Source organism: Xiphophorus hellerii, chromosome 16 (assembly GCF_003331165.1).
Source record: "Xiphophorus hellerii strain 12219 chromosome 16, Xiphophorus_hellerii-4.1, whole genome shotgun sequence".
Lineage (NCBI taxonomy): Eukaryota > Metazoa > Chordata > Actinopteri > Cyprinodontiformes > Poeciliidae > Xiphophorus > Xiphophorus hellerii.
In genome coordinates, this window is record NC_045687.1 from 13,424,215 (window position 1) to 13,447,304 (window position 23,090).

Here is a 23,090-nt window from a genome sequence, read left to right on the forward strand (position 1 = left end):
TGAAAGTGTTTCACATCAGACCTTTACTTATGAGTGATTGTATTAAACCCAGCTAGTAATCCTAGATGTATTGCTATCATTTGAAATAAATACAAGGCAAACTTGTTTATGGTTATAATGATAGAGTTGTTTCATTTATAGCTTCTTATGTTTTAAGTTATAGAAAAATAAAGAGAGTCAAATTCAGCTTCTTCTTGTTACCTGGTAAGCTACAGCCCTCTTGCGTGTGCATTTGTGTGTGTGTATGGTTGTTTGTTCTGCACGTCCCAGTGTTGGACTAGAGACCTACCCGATTCAAATCTGTCTCTTCTTTCTTATCTTTTTTTTTTCTTTTTTTGTCTTTTGAAACCTTTACTGAACGCTAAACCACCACATTTAAAACTGTGAGTTCTTGTGACTACCTCAAAGAGAATATCTGGGTTTTGGATGCTGTTGTGTTTTTATACTATGTGTCATATCTTCACTGAAGTGTCATTATTCTTAAAAATGCCATTGGAGTGCATGATGTAGAGTCTGTATCAGAGCAGCAAGGCTTTTTATTATACATAACGCTATAGCATTATAAAATCACCCTTTTTCCTATTAGTTAATTCAAGGCCATTTATGATGAGTTGTGTTAAACAATGAACAGTTTAAATACCATGATCTTGGTTTGTTAATTTGTTTGTAATTTCTTTTAATACCTGTAAAGCACTTTGTATTGCCTTGTTGCTGAAAATGTGCTATATAAATGAAATTACCTTTACCTAAATCCCTCCTTTAGTTTTGCTCATGAAATATTTGCCCATTCTTTGCAATATATGCTTAGCTGTTTGCTCATTAATGTTCTCTAACAAATCTCCTCAGAACAGCAGGATTTACACTAATATTGAATTATTTGTTCTTATTTAGCTGAGTTTTCAAAGGAATTTCATTTACACTTTTGAGGGATATCAAATTCAAAGGGGCTCCACACTTTTGAAATGCATAAAAAATGTATTTCAATTTAACAATTGGGCTATAGTCAATCAAGTTCAAAGGGGTGTAAATACTTTTCTTAGCACTGTATGAACCCTTTGCCTAAAGACTAAACTTCCCAACCAATCAGAACATCCTCCTCACCCCTTCAGAATCATGTACCTCTGTCAGCAGCAGATTACGCTTCCCCTACCAAACTTAGAATATGTTCTGCACAATTGAACACAACAACAGCTCAACCCACGGTGCAGCCTGTGCTGCACCGTACCGTCATCCACCGTAGGAAGGTTTTAGTTGCGATGTCTTAATAAATTGAGCACTTTCTTGTTGTTTGTGATGAAATTACCTGTTGGTTTAAGGGATACCTAATTTCACTGTTTCTGTGGGTTTCCGTCACTGTTTAACGAATGACTTTTTAGCGCTGTTGTATTTAGAATACAGCAGGAACAAAACAAGAGGACATTAGTCGCTGTGCCTGCCTATTGTTTGCCTGTCGCCGTCAAGCCGACAGGCAAAGTAGAAAAAAAAAAAGCTTTAATACAGCAGACAGATCGGTTGGTGCATAAATTACTCCCGTTGTTAGCATCAGTAACGAGCCAGTCATTTCCTCGTTTAGAGCTAAACACTGAGAAACGGCAACCGGCCCGCCGGGCTCTTTGCTAATTAAGTACTTGGCCTCCACAGAGACACGCGCGCACCCCCACACACACTCACACACACCCAGCAGTCTGATGTCTTCTACCTGCCTGCTGCCCTGGCAACACTGAAGGCCTTTAAAGGCGATCCAGAGGAACTTCAAAGTCAAAGCAAGACTGCACGCAGGTGTGTGTGAGCATGTTAGTGCGGGTGTGTGTGAGTATGAGGATGGATGATAAAATTAAATTGAGCCGCTCAAGACGCTTTCTATCTGCCAGGTACTGTGTGGCATGTGTTTTCTCTTGCATCTATGCTGCTGTTGAATTCATAAACACAACCAGTTCACTGTTTTTTTATATGTATATATGTCATTATTATGACGAGAACAGCACCTTGTCTTGCAGTGCAAATAAGCACTGCTGCATCAGATTTATGCCAAGTCTTTGTTACTATGGCAACAACAACAACAAAGAAGTTTCTCCACTTCCTTCACCTCGGTGCGCCTTAGATCATTACAGGGCATTAGCATAGAGATGGAGAGGTGCACCACAGAGAGAGGGAAGGTCGTGTATAAAGAGGGAGAGCAGCTTGCCACTTTTTGCAACAGTGACCTCAAAATCCCAGTTTTCACAACTCCAGAAAGCCACCTGTCTGGTAAAAATAGGGAATGACAGCTGCATTCATTTTAGTTCCATTCTTCTTCAAATTCTCCATTGTTTTCGTGTTTCATATTTTCCTTCCTTTAACTTGGCACCAGGTTGGCCTCATCCAAAACTGTGTCTACCAAGTGTAATCCTTCATCTAGGTAAATCTCAAAACCCGGAAATTCGAATGGGACCAAAAAAGGACATTTAATACAGAAATGTTGACCAACTAAGGACTATGTTTGTGTACAGTATATGCACTCAGTATGGCCACTTTTATAAGTTTGTACATGATTACAGTATGACATAGAGACAATTAGCCTGTTTCTTTGCTGAGTTATTAAGGAAATCCCAAGTTATTTTAATAGCAGCATTCAGCTTGTTTGCATTGTTGGTTCTGATGAAAATAACCAGTAGATTCTCTTTGCGCTTAAAGTAAATTCAGTCAAGTTCAGTCATACCGTTAAACCAGGTACTGATACTTGGTATAGAAGGTAAGGCGCCAAGTCCTGCTGGGAAAATATCAGCATCTCTATAAAGTGGTTGTGCACCCTTTTTTCTTCCAATCAACTTTCCTTTAATAGGCCGGGATTCAGCTATCTGTGAACAAGAAGCTGTTTTAGCCTTGTCCTTTTTTGCTTCCCTCCTGGTGAGTGGTGTGAACAACTGTCAGTTCAGCAGGAAGTTCATCTTCCCTTCTTGTCTTCAATTCCTTCCTTAATTCTTGGGGTCCTTATTTCCTTATACTTATTCATAGAAATATTTTCTGTTTGTTTTGAAATGGGCAGAAGGAACTGAGAATTCTTAAAAACATATATAAAGAAAAACAATTATCTTCCACTTGCAAACTTATCATGCACCTGTGATTGTGTGGGTGGGTGTATGTGTGTGTGTTTCTCTTTGAAGTGGACTCATTGTTCTCAGCATGCCAACAAGAATCGAGCAAAGCTCTGGTCCAGCCAGGGATCAGAAGTATCTAAGCAACCCCAGTTAATGTTCATGTGCGGGTGCAGGTGGAGGTATGGATCCTGAATAATAAAAAGGTTATCCAGAGCTCAATAGTTTTTCCCTTGGCAACTGCATAAAAAGAGATTTTGGGGATGGGTTAAACATCAGTTCAATACCAGAAAACTGCAAAAGGAAATTTCTGAGTTCCTTCACTGGGCTTTATGGTGGGAAAAGTCTCCTTTATCAGCAATATTTTTGATGAATAAATAACAATTATCAGTGATCCGTAGACCTGTTTATGATAACGGAACTGGTAGCTTAACTTTAACGCATTTTACATTTCAGTCTTTCTTCTAAGAGTTGTTTTTTTCTGGGAATGGAAATCTTATTGTTGCTCCCTTAATGTAGATCTTTGTCTACTTAATTACACCCAATCAGGAATTTAAAGGTTTCCTGCTCATCCTACTCAGTGCAAAAAGGATTGTGCCTTGCATGTGGTATTTTCTACATAATTACGGAAAAGACAGTAAAGGCAGACATTTATATTTCTACTCTTATTTATCTTGTTCATCTCCCAACAGCTAATGATATATATATTTCTAAAAATGGTCACAAAAGGCAATTATGTAAGGTTTAATACAGAAAAGAGGGAAAGTTTTAGTATAGGTTTCTGTCCCCCTGGTAATATTCCTTGGGAACTGTGTTTCCAATAAAAACCTGAATTCCATTTAAACATAAACATAATCAAAATAAGCATGTCTGTTCAGCTATGTGTCAATGATATTTAAACACGTAGACTATTTCTACTTGTTCTGTATGTAAGCGTATATAGAATTAAATACACTTGAATATAAATGCATGCTACGTATTTTGACATCTGCTGTATAAAAAGAGCCACAAATTCCCCATCTGCATGCCAACAATGGATTCATCCTGGTAGAGATGGCAGTAGCCAAGCTGCTGAAGGTCACAGAGAGTGACGGAAGCATTGTAATGACAGATGAGGGAGAGAGGAGTGAGGAATATGATGAGTTACTGCTGCTGATATCGTCACTGCAGTATTCTGTTGCTGTTGCAGGATTTCATACAACACTAAAAGCGTCTTTTCCAGAGATAACAGTCCCAACAATACAAGATTGTATCGTATTGGAAAACCTTTATTTCTCTTTTTGTTTCAGTAGTAAAACATAATTTTGCATTTTTATGAGATTCAAGATATAATTATCAAAAATGACAGAGACAAATGCTTAACTTACATCACTCCATGTGTAGTGAATCAATATATTGTGAGAATTTAAGTTTGTGATTGAATGTTTAAAATAAATTAACTGTATGCCAACGTGAACTATGTTTTGATACTAGCAATTGAAATCATCAATTGAAAATTTCACTTTAAAATCTTTCAAAAAGTGACCTTAAAAATGGATGAAAAGTGCTTGAATTTGACTTTTCGAAAGATGGAGGAATTCAGCATCAAAGTAGTCAAGATTCCTCTTATTCCCCCCTCCTTTTTGGGTAACATTCACAATGTAAAACACTGGTTTCATTTTCAGTCTCTGTGGCAGAGCGCCGGATCCTAAAGAGACGCTTTCCAAAGATGAATTGAAATGTCATCTGTCACATCCGCCAGTGTTTGAGTAAAGCCCCTTCTCCCTCTGCAACTCCCCCAGATTTCAACATGCGCTATTTTTGACCTGCATTTGAATCCAGTCTGAAACCATATTTTCTTGGGTCTTAAATATATCTGCGCTCGTAGATGGAGAAAGGTTTGATATATAAAACGTCAGGTGCCCAGAAGTTAACGCGATGTCTGCACGTGTCAGTTTGCTGTCAGACAAGACAGAGAAACAAAAAATACACCAAGTTAGTCTTCAACATGGGACTTATGAAAAATAAAATACATTTTGTATCAGTTTCTTTTAATTCGCTGTAATACGTTATTTGCTTTAGCTTTCAGCGTGAATGGTTGTTAAAGAATAGCTTAAACTAAGTTTAAGAAATCCTGGCAGGAACACTAGCAAACCGCTCCATTCAAGCACACAGATGACAACTTGTGCCCACTGATATTTCTCTTGATGAAGGATAATAAGAACCTCATTCTTCTTACACATTGTAGTCATTTTATTTCAGTTCTCTGCTTTCAACAAACCGGCCACATTTGTTGGCAGCTTTAAAGCCATCCAGCTCAATGATGCTCTCCTTTTCCGCTCTGCCTTTTCAACTCATTCTGCCTTTAATATTTTCTCGCCCTTGCGTTGTCTCTCTTTTGTGTTCACTTATTTGTGGTCTGTCTCTCATTCTCTGCTTGTTTCAGTCTCTTTTTTTTCTTCCTCCTCTCCCCCTCTCTCTGTCTCTCCCTCTCTCTGTTTCTCTGGGGATGTGGATGAAAACGAAGCCTGTTTTATTTTTTCTTCAGAGGGCGCTGAATATTTCAGTTTTGCATTTTCTCTCTTTTTATGTTCTCCCTCTTTTTTCAGGGCCTCTTTGATGTGTCTGTGGATTCGTTATCATTCCGTGTGGATGAGCTCACAAACGCAGATGCGGGGCTCTTGCATGCACTTACACACACATTCACACACGCACACATTCAATGTATGCACGCACTCTGGCTCTTTTGATTCTACAGACCAGAGGCGTCCATATGGAAGCTTACATACAGGTCTGTTTGCCAGTTGTTTCCATGTGCTGCTCCACCCACATTACTCCATACAATTCCTAAACGCTCAGCTCAGATGGGAAAGAAAGAACATTTGCATAAGCTATGAGGTTCTTCATTGTGTACTCATGTAATAATTGCATATCTATGGGGTTCCTGTAAATATTGTAAAGGTACGGAGTCATTTTTCACTATCTTCCCGGTCTGTAAAGGAAAAAAGAATCGGAATTTGGATAATATTTGCATTTCTAAACTTTATTGTTTTAATATCATGCTCTCCTTTCTTTACCTTCTTTGCTTATGTCCTTTTTTCCCTTCCTTCCTTCTGCATCCCCATCCTTTGTTCTTTGTTTTCATCTCAGTACTTCCATTTTTCCTTCTGTCCCTCCTTCCTCTCATTTATCTTACCACTTTCCCTTTATGCTGATTCCATCCATTTCTTTGTTTAATTATTTCCTTTCTTTGTCCTACTTCATTTTTTCTTGTGTCCTTCCTTATTATTCTTCAATATTTTATTTATTTCTTGTCTCCAATACATTCTCCTTTTTTTATGTCCCTGAATTTCCCTCCACATGTCCTTTGTAGCATTCCTAAATATGTCCTTCCTTCATTTCTTGTTCAATTCCATCCATATTTCCTGCATTACTTGTGTCATACCTCCTTTTTCTCCTTGGCTCTTTCATTCTTTCTTTCAATGTGTGCTTTGCTCTATACTTTCTTGTGTGTGCCTGTTTGTCCGTCAGCCCTTTCCATTTATTTATTTCCTTCTGTCCATTCTTTCTTCCCCTCCTTTCCTCTGCCTGTTTTGTGTTCTTCCTTTGTGTCCTTCCAACCTTCTTTGCATCTTTATTTCTTGTGTCCTTTATTCTTTCCTCATGCTTCCTTCATTTCTTCATGCTTTCCTTTCACCCTTTTCTTTCCTGTCTCCTTCTTTGCCTTGAATGTGCCATGTGTTAGATCCTTTCTAGTGTTTTTCCTCATCACTTCTGTCCTTTTTTCAATATTTCCTTCCCTCCTAGTATCCTAACTCCCTGTTTCCTTTCTCCACCTTTTTATCTGCTCTTCATAGCCTCCTTCCATCCTTATGTCCTTTACTCCATATTTCCCTCTTCTCTTATGTCCTATGACTGTTTTTTTTGTCTTTCATTATATTTTTCCATGAGTCCCTTTGTGTTGTCCTTCCTTCCTTTTTTGTGTCCTTCTATGTTTCCCTTTTCTGTCTCCTATTTGTTCTTGCATTCTTCCATGTTTCATATGTTCCATTCTTGATTGTATTCCATCTTCTCTTGTGTCCTTCTTTAGTTTTCTCCTACATTTTCCTCTGTTTTACTTGTCTTTCCTTTGCTTTTGTGTGTCAATATGTTTTTCCTTCCCTGTAACCTTTCCTTCCTGCATTCTGACCTTGATTCTTGTGTCCTTCCTTCATTACACAGTTCTTTTCTTTCTTTGTCCACTTCTTCCATCTCTTACTTTCCTTATTTATTCTTTTTTCCTCACTTAGTACTTCTAGTTTTCACAGTTTCCATATCTACATCCTACATTCTGTATAAATGTGTACCATAAATCCATAGTGAACATTTGTCTTTATTATTTTAAAAGAGCCATGAAGATCTGGGAACTCTTGACATTTGTTCTTATTAGATATTTTAAGTAAAAACATATAGGAAACAAGTATTTGTTTGTTGCTGACTGTGTGCATAACTTCCCTGTGTATCAACCACGTGTCATACAATAACAAAGGCAGCATGTGGCATTGTGTGGTTAGAGCAGCCTGGAAAACGACCACATCCCTGTCGGCTGGGCGACTGAATGGCAGAAACTACTAACCCTCCCCCGGTCCTCCCCTCCCACCGCTCGCGTTCCCCCCCTTCTTTAAAACAGCCGCTGAGGATTGAGGGATGAGAAGACTTCCTCTTTAGAGAAGGCACATCTTTAATTTGAGCCTCTTCTCCTTCCACTTTTCTGACCAGATATCCATTTAAAGCCGACAGGCCGCCCTGGCGCTGGCATCCCTCTCCTTTGCTTTTCCTTTGCTTCTCCACTTCTCCTTGCCAGGCCACCCTGACTCCCTTTTTTTCCCTCCTTCTTCTCATCTCTCTGCTCTGTTATTGATGGTGACACGCTGTCTGCCACTCTAGTGACCACACACATTCTCACACACAGTTATTCTTGACCTCCTTTACATCCTCATACAGTTAGTTTCATTTAAAAGTTAGCTCTGGTGGATTTTTCCCTCCTTTTTTCCTCTTGTATCCTTGGAGGTGTAAGCCCAGCAGCTAGTTCCAACACAGCCGTAGTGCTTTCTTTGAGTTGCATTGTCAGTCGCAGAGAGAGTTTGGGACCGTGCCTCATGAACAAAGGCCCGTGCACGCCTACATGCACACACCCGTACACCCGCATGAATTCTCTCTCCTCTCTCAAGTGAAGCATACGTTCAAATCCTTTTTTCCTTTTGCTCTTCTTTGGAAGTTAGCTATTTCTGTGACATGCTCTCCGTTTCCTGTTCTCCTTTCTTATTCCTTCTTAGCTTCTTTCCACAAATTCTTTTGTGTTCGACTGAGTCCGAGAGGCAGTCATGCAGCGAGTTTGATTAATAATTACAGAGTACACAGAATTGGGAACGGGAAAAAAAAATGCCTCTTTGTTGTTTGATGTCCAACATGAGAGAAACCAAAATTACTAGGAGACAGAACACTTTAAAGAGGAGAGAAACCCTGCACATTCCTTTCTGTATCCGCTGCTTTTGTTCTTGGGCTGTTTTGTTCTTTGCATTCTGCTGTTGCTCTTCTAGTTTTCTTTATTGCTTTTAATTTTGGGAAACATTCTTCTCTTTAAAAACTGAAAATTTGCAAATGGTTATGCACACATAAAAGCTACAGCGTTGCATGTTCCTACATAGTTTGAATGTTCCAGGACCTTGCAAAAGTATCCACACCCGTTAAAGTCTTCTATGTTTTCCCATCACAATCACAGTCTTACTTTACAATGTAGTCTTCTAAAGATTCAGCCCCCTCAAGTCAATCCTTTGAAGACGCATCTTTCACAACAATTACAACTGCAAGTCTCTTGGGGTATGTTCAAAAATAGCTCAAGCTCTGTCAGATTGGATGGAGAGTGGCAGTGAGGATGAATTTTTAAGTCTTTCTGCAAATTCTTAATGGCTTTCAGGTCTGGGTTCACTATTCTTTGGTGGAACCATTCCCTTGTAGCCTCGGCTTTATGTTTAGGGCTGTCCTGCTGGAAGATGAACCTCATCTTCGATTTTAAAACCTTTTGCAGCTTCAAAGAAATGTACTTCTATTTTTAACTCCATCCATTTTTGGATTGATGGTCACCTTGCGGATGAAAAGTGTCCATACAGCATGATGCTGCCACTGCCATGTTTCACTGTAGAGGCAGTGTGTTCAGGTTGATGTGCAGTGTTACTTCTCCACCACACATGAGGAATTTTGAATTTTCTGAATCAATCAGGTTTGGAATTCCTTGCACTGGATTCCATACAGTGGGAAAAAAAGTTAAAACCGTCTAACATTTTCCTTTCACTTTATGATTCTGATTTACTTTTTGTTGATATATTACAAATTATATAAAAACCCAATAACATGTTGAAAAAGTGAACAAATTTAAAGGGTATGAATACACTCTGTACCTTACACATTCCATGAAAATACACACACACACTTGAAATTTCATACCTTGCCTTTGTAATAGCTATTCTTCTAAAGGGTTTAAATGGATCCCCCACTGGTCAGGATTCCTTCCCCGGTTGTTCAACTGTCCAGGGGGGAATAATTATCCACACCTTTTTAGAGCGCTCACTTACAAGAATAGGGAAGAAAGTGCACCGACACACAACCAGCACATGTTACGTCCCGAAGAATGCAAAACTGGTCATGCAGTGTTATCTGTAATGCTGACACATTTTTGCATCAGAATGAGGATCTGTAGGATTGTAACTCCAGGGAGCCGGTCGTGCATCATATCTGTTGCTTTATTTTAGTAAAATTGGATTGAATAGGCTTACTTGCAGGTTTTTCCAGGAATGGTGTGGCGGACATCTCAAATACAAAGTAGGCCAATTAATCGGCCACACATAATTTTCTGACATGCATGATCCAGTAGATGTGTTTTTTTTACTGTCCAAGTGTGACTGAATGCACGAGTTCACCCTGCACTTTATGTGTGACAGTCATAAACTGTTTGATGTTCGTGTTGATTACAGGTTTCTAAAAATGTTTCGCCACCATTAATTTGATGCATTTCACTTTGCATGAATTTGCAAGGAGCCGCACTTTAGGAGCACAGCAGAAAGGTTCAATATTCGAAGAAATTTAGGTTAATTGAAGGGCTGGAATTGCCTATAGGTCTAGATGTGAGTATTTCAGCTCTGTGACTGACTGATCAGTCAAGGGTGCACTCTGCCATTTGCCCCGATGTCAGCTGGGGTAGAGTAAAAACTCGCCTTGCGCGACCCGTGGTGGGAGGGAGGGTGGGTTTGTTTGAATGGATACAGAAATAAACCCCTTCATATCTACCTTCAACCTTCATATCTACCTCTGTCATCCGTCCGCCTCGACATCCGCCCTGTCCTCCACACACACACTCCTGTGTTGTTAAGCTTGACAGCTGTTCAGTTGCTTCTGTATATGATGTCGAGGCTGGGCATGCTGGCTGCACTCTGACAGGTCTTGGTACGGTGCTGTCCCCCTCAGTATGCCTGTCAATCCTCTTCTACTTGCTCCTCTGTGACCTGACATTTGGCAGCCATAATCACAAACCAGCATGGAGGACACACACAAATTTATAGCGCAGAATTGTAAGATAATTTAGAATCCATTTATTGCCTGGTAAGTTTACATTGAATTTATGTAAAACTTCAAATTAAACAAATAATGTAAATAAAGAAAATTTACAGTTAAGATTGTGTGCAACAACAAGGAATTTGACTTTTTAGGTTTGAAATTTTTATTTTGACACCATTAAATTAAATTCAGTTCCACCAGTTTGGCAAATCATATCAATTTTCAGTCTTTAGATGTGTAAAGCTGGTGGAGACGGGCTCCAAAAAGACTTGCCGCTGTAAACGCAACATCAGGTGGTTTTACAGAGCGTTGACTCAAATGGGTTTAATGCAGAAGCACTTTTCAGATTTCTATTAGAGAAAACAAATTATTAAAACATTTTCCTCTTTGCAGAAGAAAGAAACTTCTGGATTTTTATGTTCTAAATGGACTGTAAGATTTCTCCCCGATGCCAGACGATAGAGGGGAGTCATGATAGACTGTTTTCCTAAATAGGATTGACTAAGTACTGAAGTGGAAGCAGGTTGAGCCAGTAATTGGGATTATGTTTAGATAAGAGATTTCCTCTTCAGAATGTTATGTAAAAGCTTATCATAAAAACCTAAAAAGTCTGTATGTTTAGTGTGATCATGGCCTCTAAATTTCCTAAAAAGCATCACTTTGATGTTTTATATTAACACATTTAATTACTATATTGTCCATCAAAAATGAATAACAATCTCCCGTTCTACATATTTAACTGCATAATTAAGGTTTTTTCAGAGTTCCTTAACATGAGAAGTGGATGCTACCCTCTGCAAAGACAACAGCCGATTGGAACACATTAAAATGTATGATAATTGATTGTACACTTTTGAGATCTGGAGTCGACCTATTCTTCAGTTTACCATTTCTCTCTCCTCTTTTCTGCAGCTGATATTCTTTGCCTGGGTGAAGTGTATTCATTCCTTTGTTCTTGTGCTTGCTTTGAAGAGAGATGGAGAGCCAGCTGGACAGGGCGAAACAGAGCCAAAGACAGCAGATCCAGCAGGCCGATTTGGCACTGGAGCAGTTCAAGAAGCAGGTGGAGCTCAGCTCTGAGAAGGTCTACACTGACATGAAACTCCAGGTCGGACACATAAATATAATCCTCACCCTCGAATATAACTCGGATTTGTTCAGATGTGATTAGGTTTGGACTTTTCGCCAGGAATGTTTGGAACAACGAAGGATAAATACATGGGAAATCAACCGCTTACGGTGCAGGATGTGGGACTGTTTCTGTTTTATAAGCCTAGGGAACTATGCATTGCATAATGAACTGTTGGTCTTTTGCCAGAAGAGTAATCAAAAACACAGAGTAAACCTAAAAATCGTAACACAGAAAATTAACCTTTGTGGCTGAATCAATCCTCACACCAACTCGGATTGAAAGCCAGTGAGGTGAGTTGAGAAGAGGACACACTATGACAGAACCCAAATCTTTGGAAAATCTAGAGAGCACTTTTCTTCTCTCTTTAGGAAACTAAGTACTGCCCAGTAGGCCAAAACAGCATTTAACACATTAAAACGCTAGCTGAAAGATATCAATGGTTGTGCAAACTTAGATTTTCTTAATCTCTGGACTTAAGAATGAAATTAAATTCATTAAGTTTGATTAATTGATTACGTAGAAATTTTTAATGAAATTAATAGCTTTTTTTTGTATATAAAAGTTCAGAGCAGAACATTTGTATTCACTTGTTTCTGATATGCCGATAAATCTGACGCACACGTGACAACAGAGATGGACAACAAAGCTGCTTCTCTTTTCCCACAGGGGATTCATTTTTGCTTCAAAATCCAATCTGATGGGATGCAGGAAAAGACTATTGTTCTGTGCAAATTGTGGAAAAACGCCTGTTATAACCTATTCAAGCCTAAAATATCATCTCAGTATAAAACATCATCAGACAGCAGCAAACACAGATGTCCCCAAAGTTAACATCACCAATCTTACTATATACAGTATATATGTACTGTGTATATACTGTATATGCATATATAAATATACAGTGTGTGTGTGTGTGTATGTCTTTGTTGCTGAGCTCACATGGAAGAGCTTATTCATTATTATTCAATAATTATTCAATAATTTAGCTGCCAAAACAGTTTTTGAATTGAGCCCACTGCTTGTTAAAACCACATGGTTTTTGATTAAAATGAACAAACCGTGCAATTAACTTGATTAGGAATTTTAGGATTGCTAATACAATAAAAACGGAATATATTTTAAGGGTTTTCACACATCATCACTAGTTGAGCCAGTGAATTTTTTTTTATTCTTCTTTTTGGCTTAATTATTTCATTCTGTGCGTTTATATATAAAAAATTTCTGCAGTAAAATCATTAAACTCTCTTCACCTTTTAACTGCTTTACGCTCAAACAATCTATATGTAAGAGCCAAAACATAATCACCCTCGGGCCATTCGCTCTTGTTTGGTGAACTTGTACAAATGAAATCAAATAAAATTCTTCTCATTAAACTTGAATTTTTCCACTAACACTTAATGACCTCCCAGGTTGGAAGTGGGCAGGACACCGGGTGTTCGGGTTCCAGTAGGGAACGGACCGCGCACAATAAGCAGTTACGCTAATTAGTCAGGCAGCCGTGCCTTCCCATCAGAGGTCGGTGTTGCGTGGGCTGCTGTTTATTGGAAAAGTTTCCCAATCAATATGCACTCAGTGTACAACTGCTGATGCTGTCTAGTGCTATAGGCATTTTTTTGTTGTTGTTGTTGTTGAACAAGTCGCGCTATGCCTTGTGCGGTCCTAAATGTTTTAAATGTTCCGTGTTAAAGAGATTTGCAAGTTTTAGTTGCCGATTAGTGAAGTTTTTCACTTAATCGTTGCGTTTGGGGGCACTCTGGGCGTAGGAATATGAGAGACTGTGTGGGAGTCGAGTTTATGCTCGGAAATTTCTTGGCACATGAAACAACCTTTGTTTCCCCGAGACTTAATTTAAAGAAATTAATTATGTCATCTTTTATTTTCCTCTTATTTTGTAAAGTCCTGCCCCACTTTAGGTACAAATATTATTGGATGGAGTTTTTTTTCCCAATAGGATTGCCTCAACATGAGTATTTTTAAATATTTGAACTGGGAGTCTTGGTTTCCTCTCCTCTTGAATGCAGTACTTTTCCTTCTTCCTTCTGCTTCTGCTGCTCTCATCCTTCCATCCTCGCGCTTGCTCCTTCTTTTCCCATTGAGCCCCTGGCATCCCGATCTTCAATCTGACTTTATCCTCAGCCCACATCAAAGCCGTGGGAGCGTAGAGCAGTCTCCTCTGCATCCCTGTCATCTTCTCTCCCTCTTTCGCTCTTTCCTCCTCTTCCGCCTCCCCTCCCTGCTTGTGCATCTTCCTGCTAAGGCTTTAATGTTGTGGAAAGTACTTCAAAAGAAGTTTTTTACTATTTTCTCATCCTCTCGTCATTCCTTTCATCGTCTTTCGCCGTTTCTCTTTTTACAGATGGTGTGATATCTAAATGGATTATCTGCGTCACTCCTTTCTTTCTCTATTTAAAAAAATCAGCTTCTTCCATTCAGACTGCAGTTAAAGCGAAGATCCTGCCCTATTTTGGTTTGAAAAGAAGAAGAAGAAGCAGCATTGCTGTATAGAATGAAATCTGTGTTGCGTGGAGAGTTCAAAGAGGTTTTAGGATTCTAAACAGATTAATAAAGAACACATTCAGGATTTCGTTGGTCTTACAAGCAGCACCGTTGAGATGTTTCTGTAAATTACAGTTTCTGTTTTTATTTTTCATCACTTGTACAAAGAATGAAAATTGTTGGCTGTGAGGACGGTAAGAAAAAAGGAGATGATTGTGTTTAATATCTCCTCATACACAAAAATTGCAATCTGACACTATATTTGGACTAGCTTATATTTGTTTCACATTGAATAAATATGTTAATATAATTTGTAGCAGGATTAAACTGCATTTAACTAGATTACTATTCATAAATCACTCTGATTACTCCTTAACATTTAACCTTACTACTACATACTACATTACTATTACATTTTAGAAAGAAGTATGATTTAGAATTCATTGAGAAACAGTGCAAAAAATAATATTTCACTGAAAAGATGTATAGATTGATGGAGAACATCAGTGAAATTATGAATCTGATCTACAGTTAGCTAATATCTTAAAAAGTAGAAAAAAAGATTAAGAAAACAGAAACAAATCTTAACTTTATAGAAAAAGGTGAAAATTTAATAAATTGAAAATGAAAATCATATCTAAATATTATTATCGAAACTTCAAAAAGGAATAAGCTTTAAAAATCTAGGATCTATTATTAGCTTATATGGTTCTAAGTAACAAGATGTTTTAAGTCCTCAGAGCTGCCTTTTTTATTTAAACATATTAAAACTTTATATGTTTTCATATAAACAGAACCAATAGAATCAATAATCACTAGCAGTTATCTAAAACTGAGTAAAAACAGTTTTAAACAGAAATACAACACCAAGCATAGAAACCTAAAAACTATCAGAGGCTTGCTGATTTTCTCAGTTACTGAAAAGAGAGATTCTGTGACCTAATTCTAGTTCTTATATCCAACTTTAAACTTTAAGGGTAAATTTAGGAAAGAAAATGCTTTCAGGCTTCAGAAACATTCTGAAGATTTTCAACTTCAGAATAACCTGACAACTTCCTCAGCAGGTTCAACTAGATCCGAATCGAGACTCCTGGCCGTTTTTAGCTTGTTAATTTGTTTAGATAGTAGTCTTCTGAATATTTTCTATTAAAAACATCCCTATTTTATAATAGGTGTATAAATTAGTTCAAGTTTTTCTTTATTAATCTTTAAGCTTTTTTGTTTCTTTTTTTAAAATCAAGTTGAGAAAACAATAACTAATATTCTTGATTCTGTTGTTGATTAGTTGTTGACATTTTATTAAAACTTTTTTTTTTTTTTTTCATTTTTTCTCAGTACATCTGAAGAAATAAGATTTAGAACTTCATCTTTTGAGTGACATACAGGCTGGATAAGGAAATGTTAGAATTCAATATTCACATAGATTTTTTTATGGAGTTATGAGATTAAGCAATTTATGAATATTATTGAACTTAAATGTTATTTAACTCTGCTACATATTAGTCACAGTGAATGCCACATGTTTTGCAATATTGTGAATTGTAGAGGATTTCATCCTCACATGTTTAAAAAATGTTGAAGTTTGTCATCTTGTTGTTTCTTCTTGTTTCACCACCAGATGGAGAAGGTAGAGGAGGACTTGATCCGCTCCAAAACCCTAAGGGAGAGCCAGGCCAAGGAGTTCTCTCTACAGCTTGATGCACTGAGACAGAAATACGAGCAGCAGGTTTGTATGAGGCTGGAACTCTGTGTTCTTCCTGCTTTTGTTCCAAATAGTAACGTGTTGTGAGTGAAAGCTTAGCCCGTCAGAGCTGACATCTATTAGGACTACTTCGCTCTTTCCTATCTGTTCTGCCGGATATTCCTCATGTTAAAGGACACGCTTTACATTACGCTTTGATTCCAACCCAAATAATATTTTTATCATGGCCTTTTGAACACTAATGCGGGCTGCATGGTTCATTTGTCATTTTATCTCTTTGGGTCGTTTTCAATTTCAAGATAACATTTTAAAACACACTGGCTGATGGAGAAACATTATATTTAATTAAACCATAGGATTGAAAGTTATTTCACAGAGCTGAATTAATTATTTAAGCCATGAAGAACACTTGAGACTAATTTGACATTTTCACGTACATGCTGAAAATGCCAGAAAAAAACTGGGGCTTGACAAACATGTCTGGATAAGGATTAGAGTTTGTCTTGCCTCCACATTTAGTGCAGGGGATGGTAGGGGAAATAAGAAAAACAAAACAGAAATAGAAGCACAAATAGAGATTTTTTTTATTAGACAAATAGTTCTGGTTGGTTTGATGTGAAACAGAGAATAAAAGTGTGGAAAATAACCCCACGTGTGCTGTTGAGTACAGTGGAAGATCTGTGATGCTGTGGGCCTGTATCTCTCCTAACGGCCCCATACCAGAGATGATAGCATCATGAACTCTTAAAGATGCCATTATCTCTGCCAGAACATTTGATTTTTCAGCTTGTTAATGTGTCAAATTAACACGGGAACGGTTCACCTGATTCAGTAATCACCTTTATTACATTGTCATGAAAAATTTTAATTGTTGTATGTTTTTTTCTCCTTACTAAATAAATGGACTCAAATTAAAGTTTAAATTTTTGAATGTGAGATTATGCAATTGCAATAAACGGCACAGAATGCTGCATTTGAATTTACTGGTCTCATTCCATAACACAATTATTGTTAAGTTTAAAAAGAAACAATAATAATGGGCTTGCATTGCCCCATGTTGACATGTACAGTGTGACCATGTGACACACCATAAGGGTGCGCCACTAACTGCTGTAACGTCTCCATTTCCCTTCCGTATCCAGAGCATGATTGCTTCCCAAGCACCAAACTGGCACCAAACCTGTGCGTTAATAAGCATGCTAACTCTCATTTTTTGGCTAGATGGAGTTTACGCTTCGTGTAATTTGCAGTAGATTGATGTGAATGAAGGGGTATGAAGCCAGTGTTACTTCCAAGGAGAGGGGAAACCATTTCCTTACTAACATGCACCATGGCTGAACAGCTGTGTTGAATTGCGTTAACCATTTCTTAGAAAGAGAAGAAAACAAAAATCTTTTAACACTGGAGAGTTGGTGGAAAATAAACATATTTTAACTGATATCAAACAATGCAGGTTAAGTTGTCTAAAAGTAAATATTGTTTCCCCCAAACTCTGATTTGCTGCAACAAAGTAATGATTTTCAAGTTGTATTTATGTGATGATCATCGTCTGCTGAGGAGGTGAAGCTGGGATGGCCAAACGTGGTGATCTGGAACGCTTTTCTCTATAAGATAAAAACACAGACGATTGATTTAGCTATCTGATGAGAGGTTTTTCACATCAGTCAATGGAAATGCATTTGAATGGACAGGAAGACTGTTTTATTATTTATGAATGCTATTTCATGTTCAATTTTTGACACTTTCTTTGTGAGCTCCCAGTCTCTCAGGCCTGCATGTGTGTGTTGTTGCTTCCGCTCTAGAAAGATTGGTGTCACAAGATTGAAGGGGTCATGGTGCTGGAGTCCGTTCGGAGAAGCAAATTCCCTCCAGGGCGGCTTTAGTGATACTTGCAAGTGGAGAAATAGATCAGAGGGGAGCTGTTGGCCAGCTGACCCTCCACGCTGTCAGGCACGGTTTCTGGATCTAGCTTAAATTCAGAGCGGTCTTATAGCTGGTTTGGAGTCGAGAGCTTAACACTTAAGGGAAATGCTTTACAGCTTTACTCTTCATGTGTCAGACTAGCACATTAAATGAAGAAGAAATCTAGTTTATAGACGTATAAGTATATAAGTAGATAGAGCATGTCTCTATTCAGTCTCTCTGGAACTCTCTGTCCATCAAACCCTACAATGAAGAGAAGACGGTTGCCTTTTTTCCATTTCAGAATTTAGCTCCAGCCATTTTTCCGCTCGAGACCAGTCTTGTCTGTCCTCTTCAGAGCAGAAGTAGCCCTTTTACCTCACTGTCCAATCTCAATTTGTACCACATAATTCTCTGGAGCTCCAAATTGTGCCCTAACTGACTCACTGTTTCCTAGAAAACTGCCACGCTGGTCCCTTTAAGAACCGCAGCATCCTGTACTGCATGCATCTCATGCGTAATGTCACATCCAGGCTCCTTTTAGGGAATACTCTCTGTTTGCTTCTCTCCTCTAATTGTTGATTTCACATTATATCAATGTTGCCCATTTCTGTTATCCAGAACACCCATGTTATGAAGTCTATCAATTGATAGAGATTGTTTGATAGAGTTTTTCCAACATAAATCTAATGATTTCTGTGAGGCAGCATATTCTGCATGGATTTGGAGGTGTTTCATGTCTGAATGAGTTGTTAGTAGAGGTGATACATTTTATCTGTTGGGTTTTCTATAGTATCAACATTACCAGTAGCAGCATAAAAAAGATGATCTTCATATTTTAGCTTCATTGCTATTTCTTCATTTTTAAGCCAGTTTTGGATAAAAAAATAAAAAATAAAAAAAAAATTCCGAAGCATAATATATGTTTTAATAGTGTGTGTTTTATTTGAAGGAATAAAAGGCAAAAAAAAGTGACATATCCAACAGACTGTCAGAATACACTTTCACTTATAAGCCTCTTAGTATTGACCTTTCTCTCAGGACGTTTGGCAAAACTAGAGTGCCATTCAGAAGTTTATGTGAACTCATCATGGCTGGGTCGCTGTTTTCTGGAAGAGTCTGGAATTGGATTTCACCTTTTTTTGTGTCACGATAAGTAAGGAAAAACGTTTGCATTTCCAGACTTAATTTCATGTTTTATGTCTAAATGTTCTCCTTCCTTCTTTTCTTCTTTGAGTATTTATGAGCATTTGTCTTTAATTTTGTCCTCACTCTTTAATGCTCCTTTTCTTTACTTCCACTCTTCCTTTTGCAATGACTTCTATCCCTCTTTTTGTCTTCTCTTCCTTCTATCCTTCGTATCTTCTTGGTGTCCTGCATTTGTTAATTTATTGCATCATTTGTAATTTCTTCTTTACGTCTTCCTCTTTCCCTCCCTTCATTTTGTGCCCTACCTCCTCCTTATCTGTTTCCTTTCTTGTCCTGATTTATTTCCTTTCTTTTCTTCCTTCTGTTTTTTTCTTAATTTTTTAGATCCTTTTGTTCCTTCTGTGTGTTGTACTTCCCTTCAAACTGTGCATTTCTACCCACTGCCCTGTCTTTCTTTTTTCTTTCATTTTTGATCCTGCAGGTATTATGTGCTAACACTGCCAACAACACATGTCTGACATTAATTTATTATGAATGTTTGTATAGAGTTTTGAAATGGTAATATAAAATGCATAAGAATCTTTTTTTGGGTAATGAGTTGAATGTTTTTGGTTTTTAGCTGTTTGTCTTAACTGTTCTTTTTTTGGTCGACTGACATTATGATTTACAAGTCAACTTGGGTGATTTCAAAAAAGAAAGAATTAAGTGCTCAAGTTTCTACTTCTAGTGTAGTTCTGGCTGAATATTTTAGCCCTTGTTGCCAAAAATGGTAGAATCCATTTAAATTAGTTAGTATGCTGGCACAGACTCTTCCTTTTCAGCAAAAGTCCACACATTTTCTACAGGGCTGAATTCTGGGCCACTCCAGAAGCTCAATATTTTTTGCTGTGTGTGTTTGAGATTATTAAGTTGTCAATTTTGGGCAAAGTTTATGAATTTTGAGATGATTGAATGCAAACCTCTGACAATCATTGTGCAGCAAAACCAGAAGAATAAATCTTTGGACGCCTAAATGAGCATTTATATGGCCATCCCTACTTTTTAAAGTTGGAATCCAGCTTCCTGGAGATATTTCCTCATTCATCGCCCACTCTGAATAGTGCTTGGTGTTCACAGCCAGTGCCATGGACAGAGCAGACATCGGGCACAGAGACTGTCGATCTTCGCTCCTCTGGTTGGCCAGGTAGGGTGCCGTCATGCACAATGTGTGCGGATTAGCTTCAAAGCAGGGAGGCTAGTGGGCCCCGGGCCCCTGCTGTCCTTTCAGGGCTCGGGCTGGACCAGAGCGGCAGGACGATGTGGGGGTTGCTTCTCCCTCACTCCACCACAGGGGAGTGGGAACAGAGTCTGGGAAAGGCTTGGGAGCTTCACCGGCCCGGCCTTCACATCCCAGCAGGTGACTCCTCTTACAGCTCAGCTAGAAAACGGACTTGCTTCAACTGACAGGATGATTAAACCCTGAAAAATTAAAGCTTTTTGTCCCATTAGAAGCATTTTCCTCTATGACACTGTGACGTTATAGATTGAAGTTTTTACCAGACTTAAATCTTCGGGATATTTATGTTTAAACTATTCCATTTATAATATTTTCATAAGTATTTTCTCTTGAATGGTGGATTTCACCCTCAAGGTGGATAAACTTTAAATATCCACACAAATATTATCTTTTAAACTTTGAAATTGAAACTGTCACAGAGGTACTGTCAAGAATCATTAAGCGTCTTCCTCTCAAACTTTCGTACTTTTTCGGATTATAATAATCATCATATTCTTCGCCTAAGCCGATTTTCACATTCTGTCAAGCGCATAGCATGGGGCATGGTGGTTACTGCCGCCAGATGGCTAACCCCTACCAGCTTTCTTACATAGCAGAAACCGGCGACCCTTTCATATGCCGACCTCAGAATGAGACGAATGAGACCAGCCACAAGGGAGAGACTTGGACATTAAGGGCCAGTCCCTACAATTAGCAGTGGGAGGTTTGAGGGTTGGGGGTGTGGGGAGCAGGATAGATGTAAACACGTCACATTATGTTTTCGTGTCTGGCGGTGTGAGGATGCACAAAAACTTTCCGCTTTCTTTTTAATTTTTTTTTTTATACCACATCCCTTCTAATCTTGCTTAATTAGCCCGGCACTCTGGTTGGATGAAAGTGTTGGTGGAAACGGGACGATGAAGATAAAGAAAAACGTACATGGACAAGTTGTCATGACGACAAGGTTTGGAGCGCGTGTGTTGGCTGATGAAGTCTCTTTTTGCCTGCTTGTCCAATCAGATGGCTGAGCAGCACGCACAGCACGAGCAGGAGAGGACGCGGCTACAGCAGCAACACAGCGCGGAAAAGGACAACCTGGTCCAGGAGCACCAGCGGGAGGCGAGCAGCCTGGAGAGGCAGGCCAGGGCCACCCTGCAACAGCACCAGCAGCACGCCCAGGAGTGGAGGAAGCATGATGCCCAGGTAGGGGGTCTCGACAGATCAACCTTCACAGATGCAGACACACACACACATCAACACATGCTGACCCGCCGCTCTCCCGTGGATAACCGTTTTGCTTTTCGCCCATTGACGTTGTCCTGGGGTTTCAAAAGCACAGCGGGTTGAGACACTTTTTAACTTGAAGCAAGGCACGTTCTTACTCTGGGTGTGAATAATTTTTCTGATTGCTGCGTATTTCATGCGCAAATTTTAAATATGGATGTGCCAACAGAAAAATACTTATAAATGATGGCGAGCTTTGGTAAAAATACAGAAAAAACTAAAGGAAACAAGGCAAAACTAAGGAAACGCAAGAAATCTAAGTTTCGATGTTAGTTTCTAATTGTTTAATTACCAAAGCAAGTTTCTAGAAGCCACTATAAACATTTAAAACATTAAAGTTATCAGTTATGTATACAACCCAGCTTTATTGTGTTTTTATTTTTAAATCCACACTTTTAGACGCCCTGGTGAGCTTTCCGATCTGCAGGTAAAGTGTATCTATTTTACAGGGCTTTGTCCTCTCACCGCTGGAAGTCGTCTCTCTCCGGAAAGCGCAGTTTATTCTCTTATTACAGCATTTTCTTGCACAATGACCTGTATGAATTCTTGATCTGAATCAATGGACGTATCAGACATTGAGGGGGCTATTCTTTTACGATTTACCCCAAAAACGGCAGGTCTTCAGCCTAAACCCCTCCACTGGGTTTTGGGCGCTCTCCAGCCTGGGGAATAGATTGGAGCTCTGTAGGAAGCTATTTGATAAACCAGCCCCCAACTGGGATTGTTTTTTGACTCGTCAGGCTTCGTGGAGAAATGAAATTTGTCAGCATGGAAAATTTTTATTTATTGGACGTTGGCTAGAAGACAGTAATTTGAGAAACCACTTGGGATGACACTTTTGGCTAAAACTGCTCATAATTAGTTAGTTTGCACTTTTTTAGATGAAAGTTAAAAAAAAGAGTTAAACAGAAAAACAATCTTTATTAAATTTTTATATTTTTTCTAATTTTTTTTCAAGAAATTATTCCTTAACAGAAAAAACATTTAAGCATTAAATACTTTGCCGCTCCCTATTCGTCTACAACTGATTGACACACCTAAGCATTAACAAACAAATTTATAGGTAAAAGCCATCCAGAAGTGCCAAAGTAATATATTTCTATAGACGTTCTGAAAATGTAATTAAAAAAAATATTATTGTTTTGTTTCATGACCTGATAGTCTTGAGAAGCTTTGTTTTCACAGCATGTAAAAGTAGGACCCATTTGTGAGAATGTGATTTCTGGAGATGCCGTCACCACAGGACATGACTGCTCACAACGCACAGCTCCGCTCATGTCAAAGTGACGTACGGCTTGACAGATCTTGGCATCTGACGACGCTGGGGAGGATGGTGGACTGAAAACAAAGTTCCCCCAATCCTCATTTCATATTCTCAGTTCCTGTTGTTCGCCCGTTCAGCAGTTTAAAGAAGCAATATGACGGCTGTCTAATGTCAAAATCAGAGCGTCAAAATCAACGTTTCAGGCCATGAAAAGAAGGAATATACTATGGCAATTTCTCTGACACTGACAACTACAGATTGGG

The 23,090-nt window shown here is 38.6% G+C and overlaps 1 protein-coding gene across 4 annotated transcripts in view; it reads left to right on the forward strand.

The window, feature by feature from the left end:
- Positions 1 to 23,090, forward strand: part of cep112 (centrosomal protein 112) — a 122,648-nt gene that overhangs the window by 39,353 nt on the left and 60,205 nt on the right. For all 4 annotated transcript variants that reach the window (XR_004342347.1, XM_032586910.1, XM_032586908.1 and 1 more), the window contains 3 exons: positions 11,616 to 11,751; positions 15,890 to 15,997; positions 21,300 to 21,482. Coding sequence is in view for 3 of the 4 variants with exons in the window: in XM_032586910.1 (XP_032442801.1) it covers positions 11,616 to 11,751; positions 15,890 to 15,997; positions 21,300 to 21,482 (427 nt within the window). In the remaining variant the exon portion in view is untranslated. The remainder of the gene's footprint in view (positions 1 to 11,615; positions 11,752 to 15,889; positions 15,998 to 21,299; positions 21,483 to 23,090) is intronic.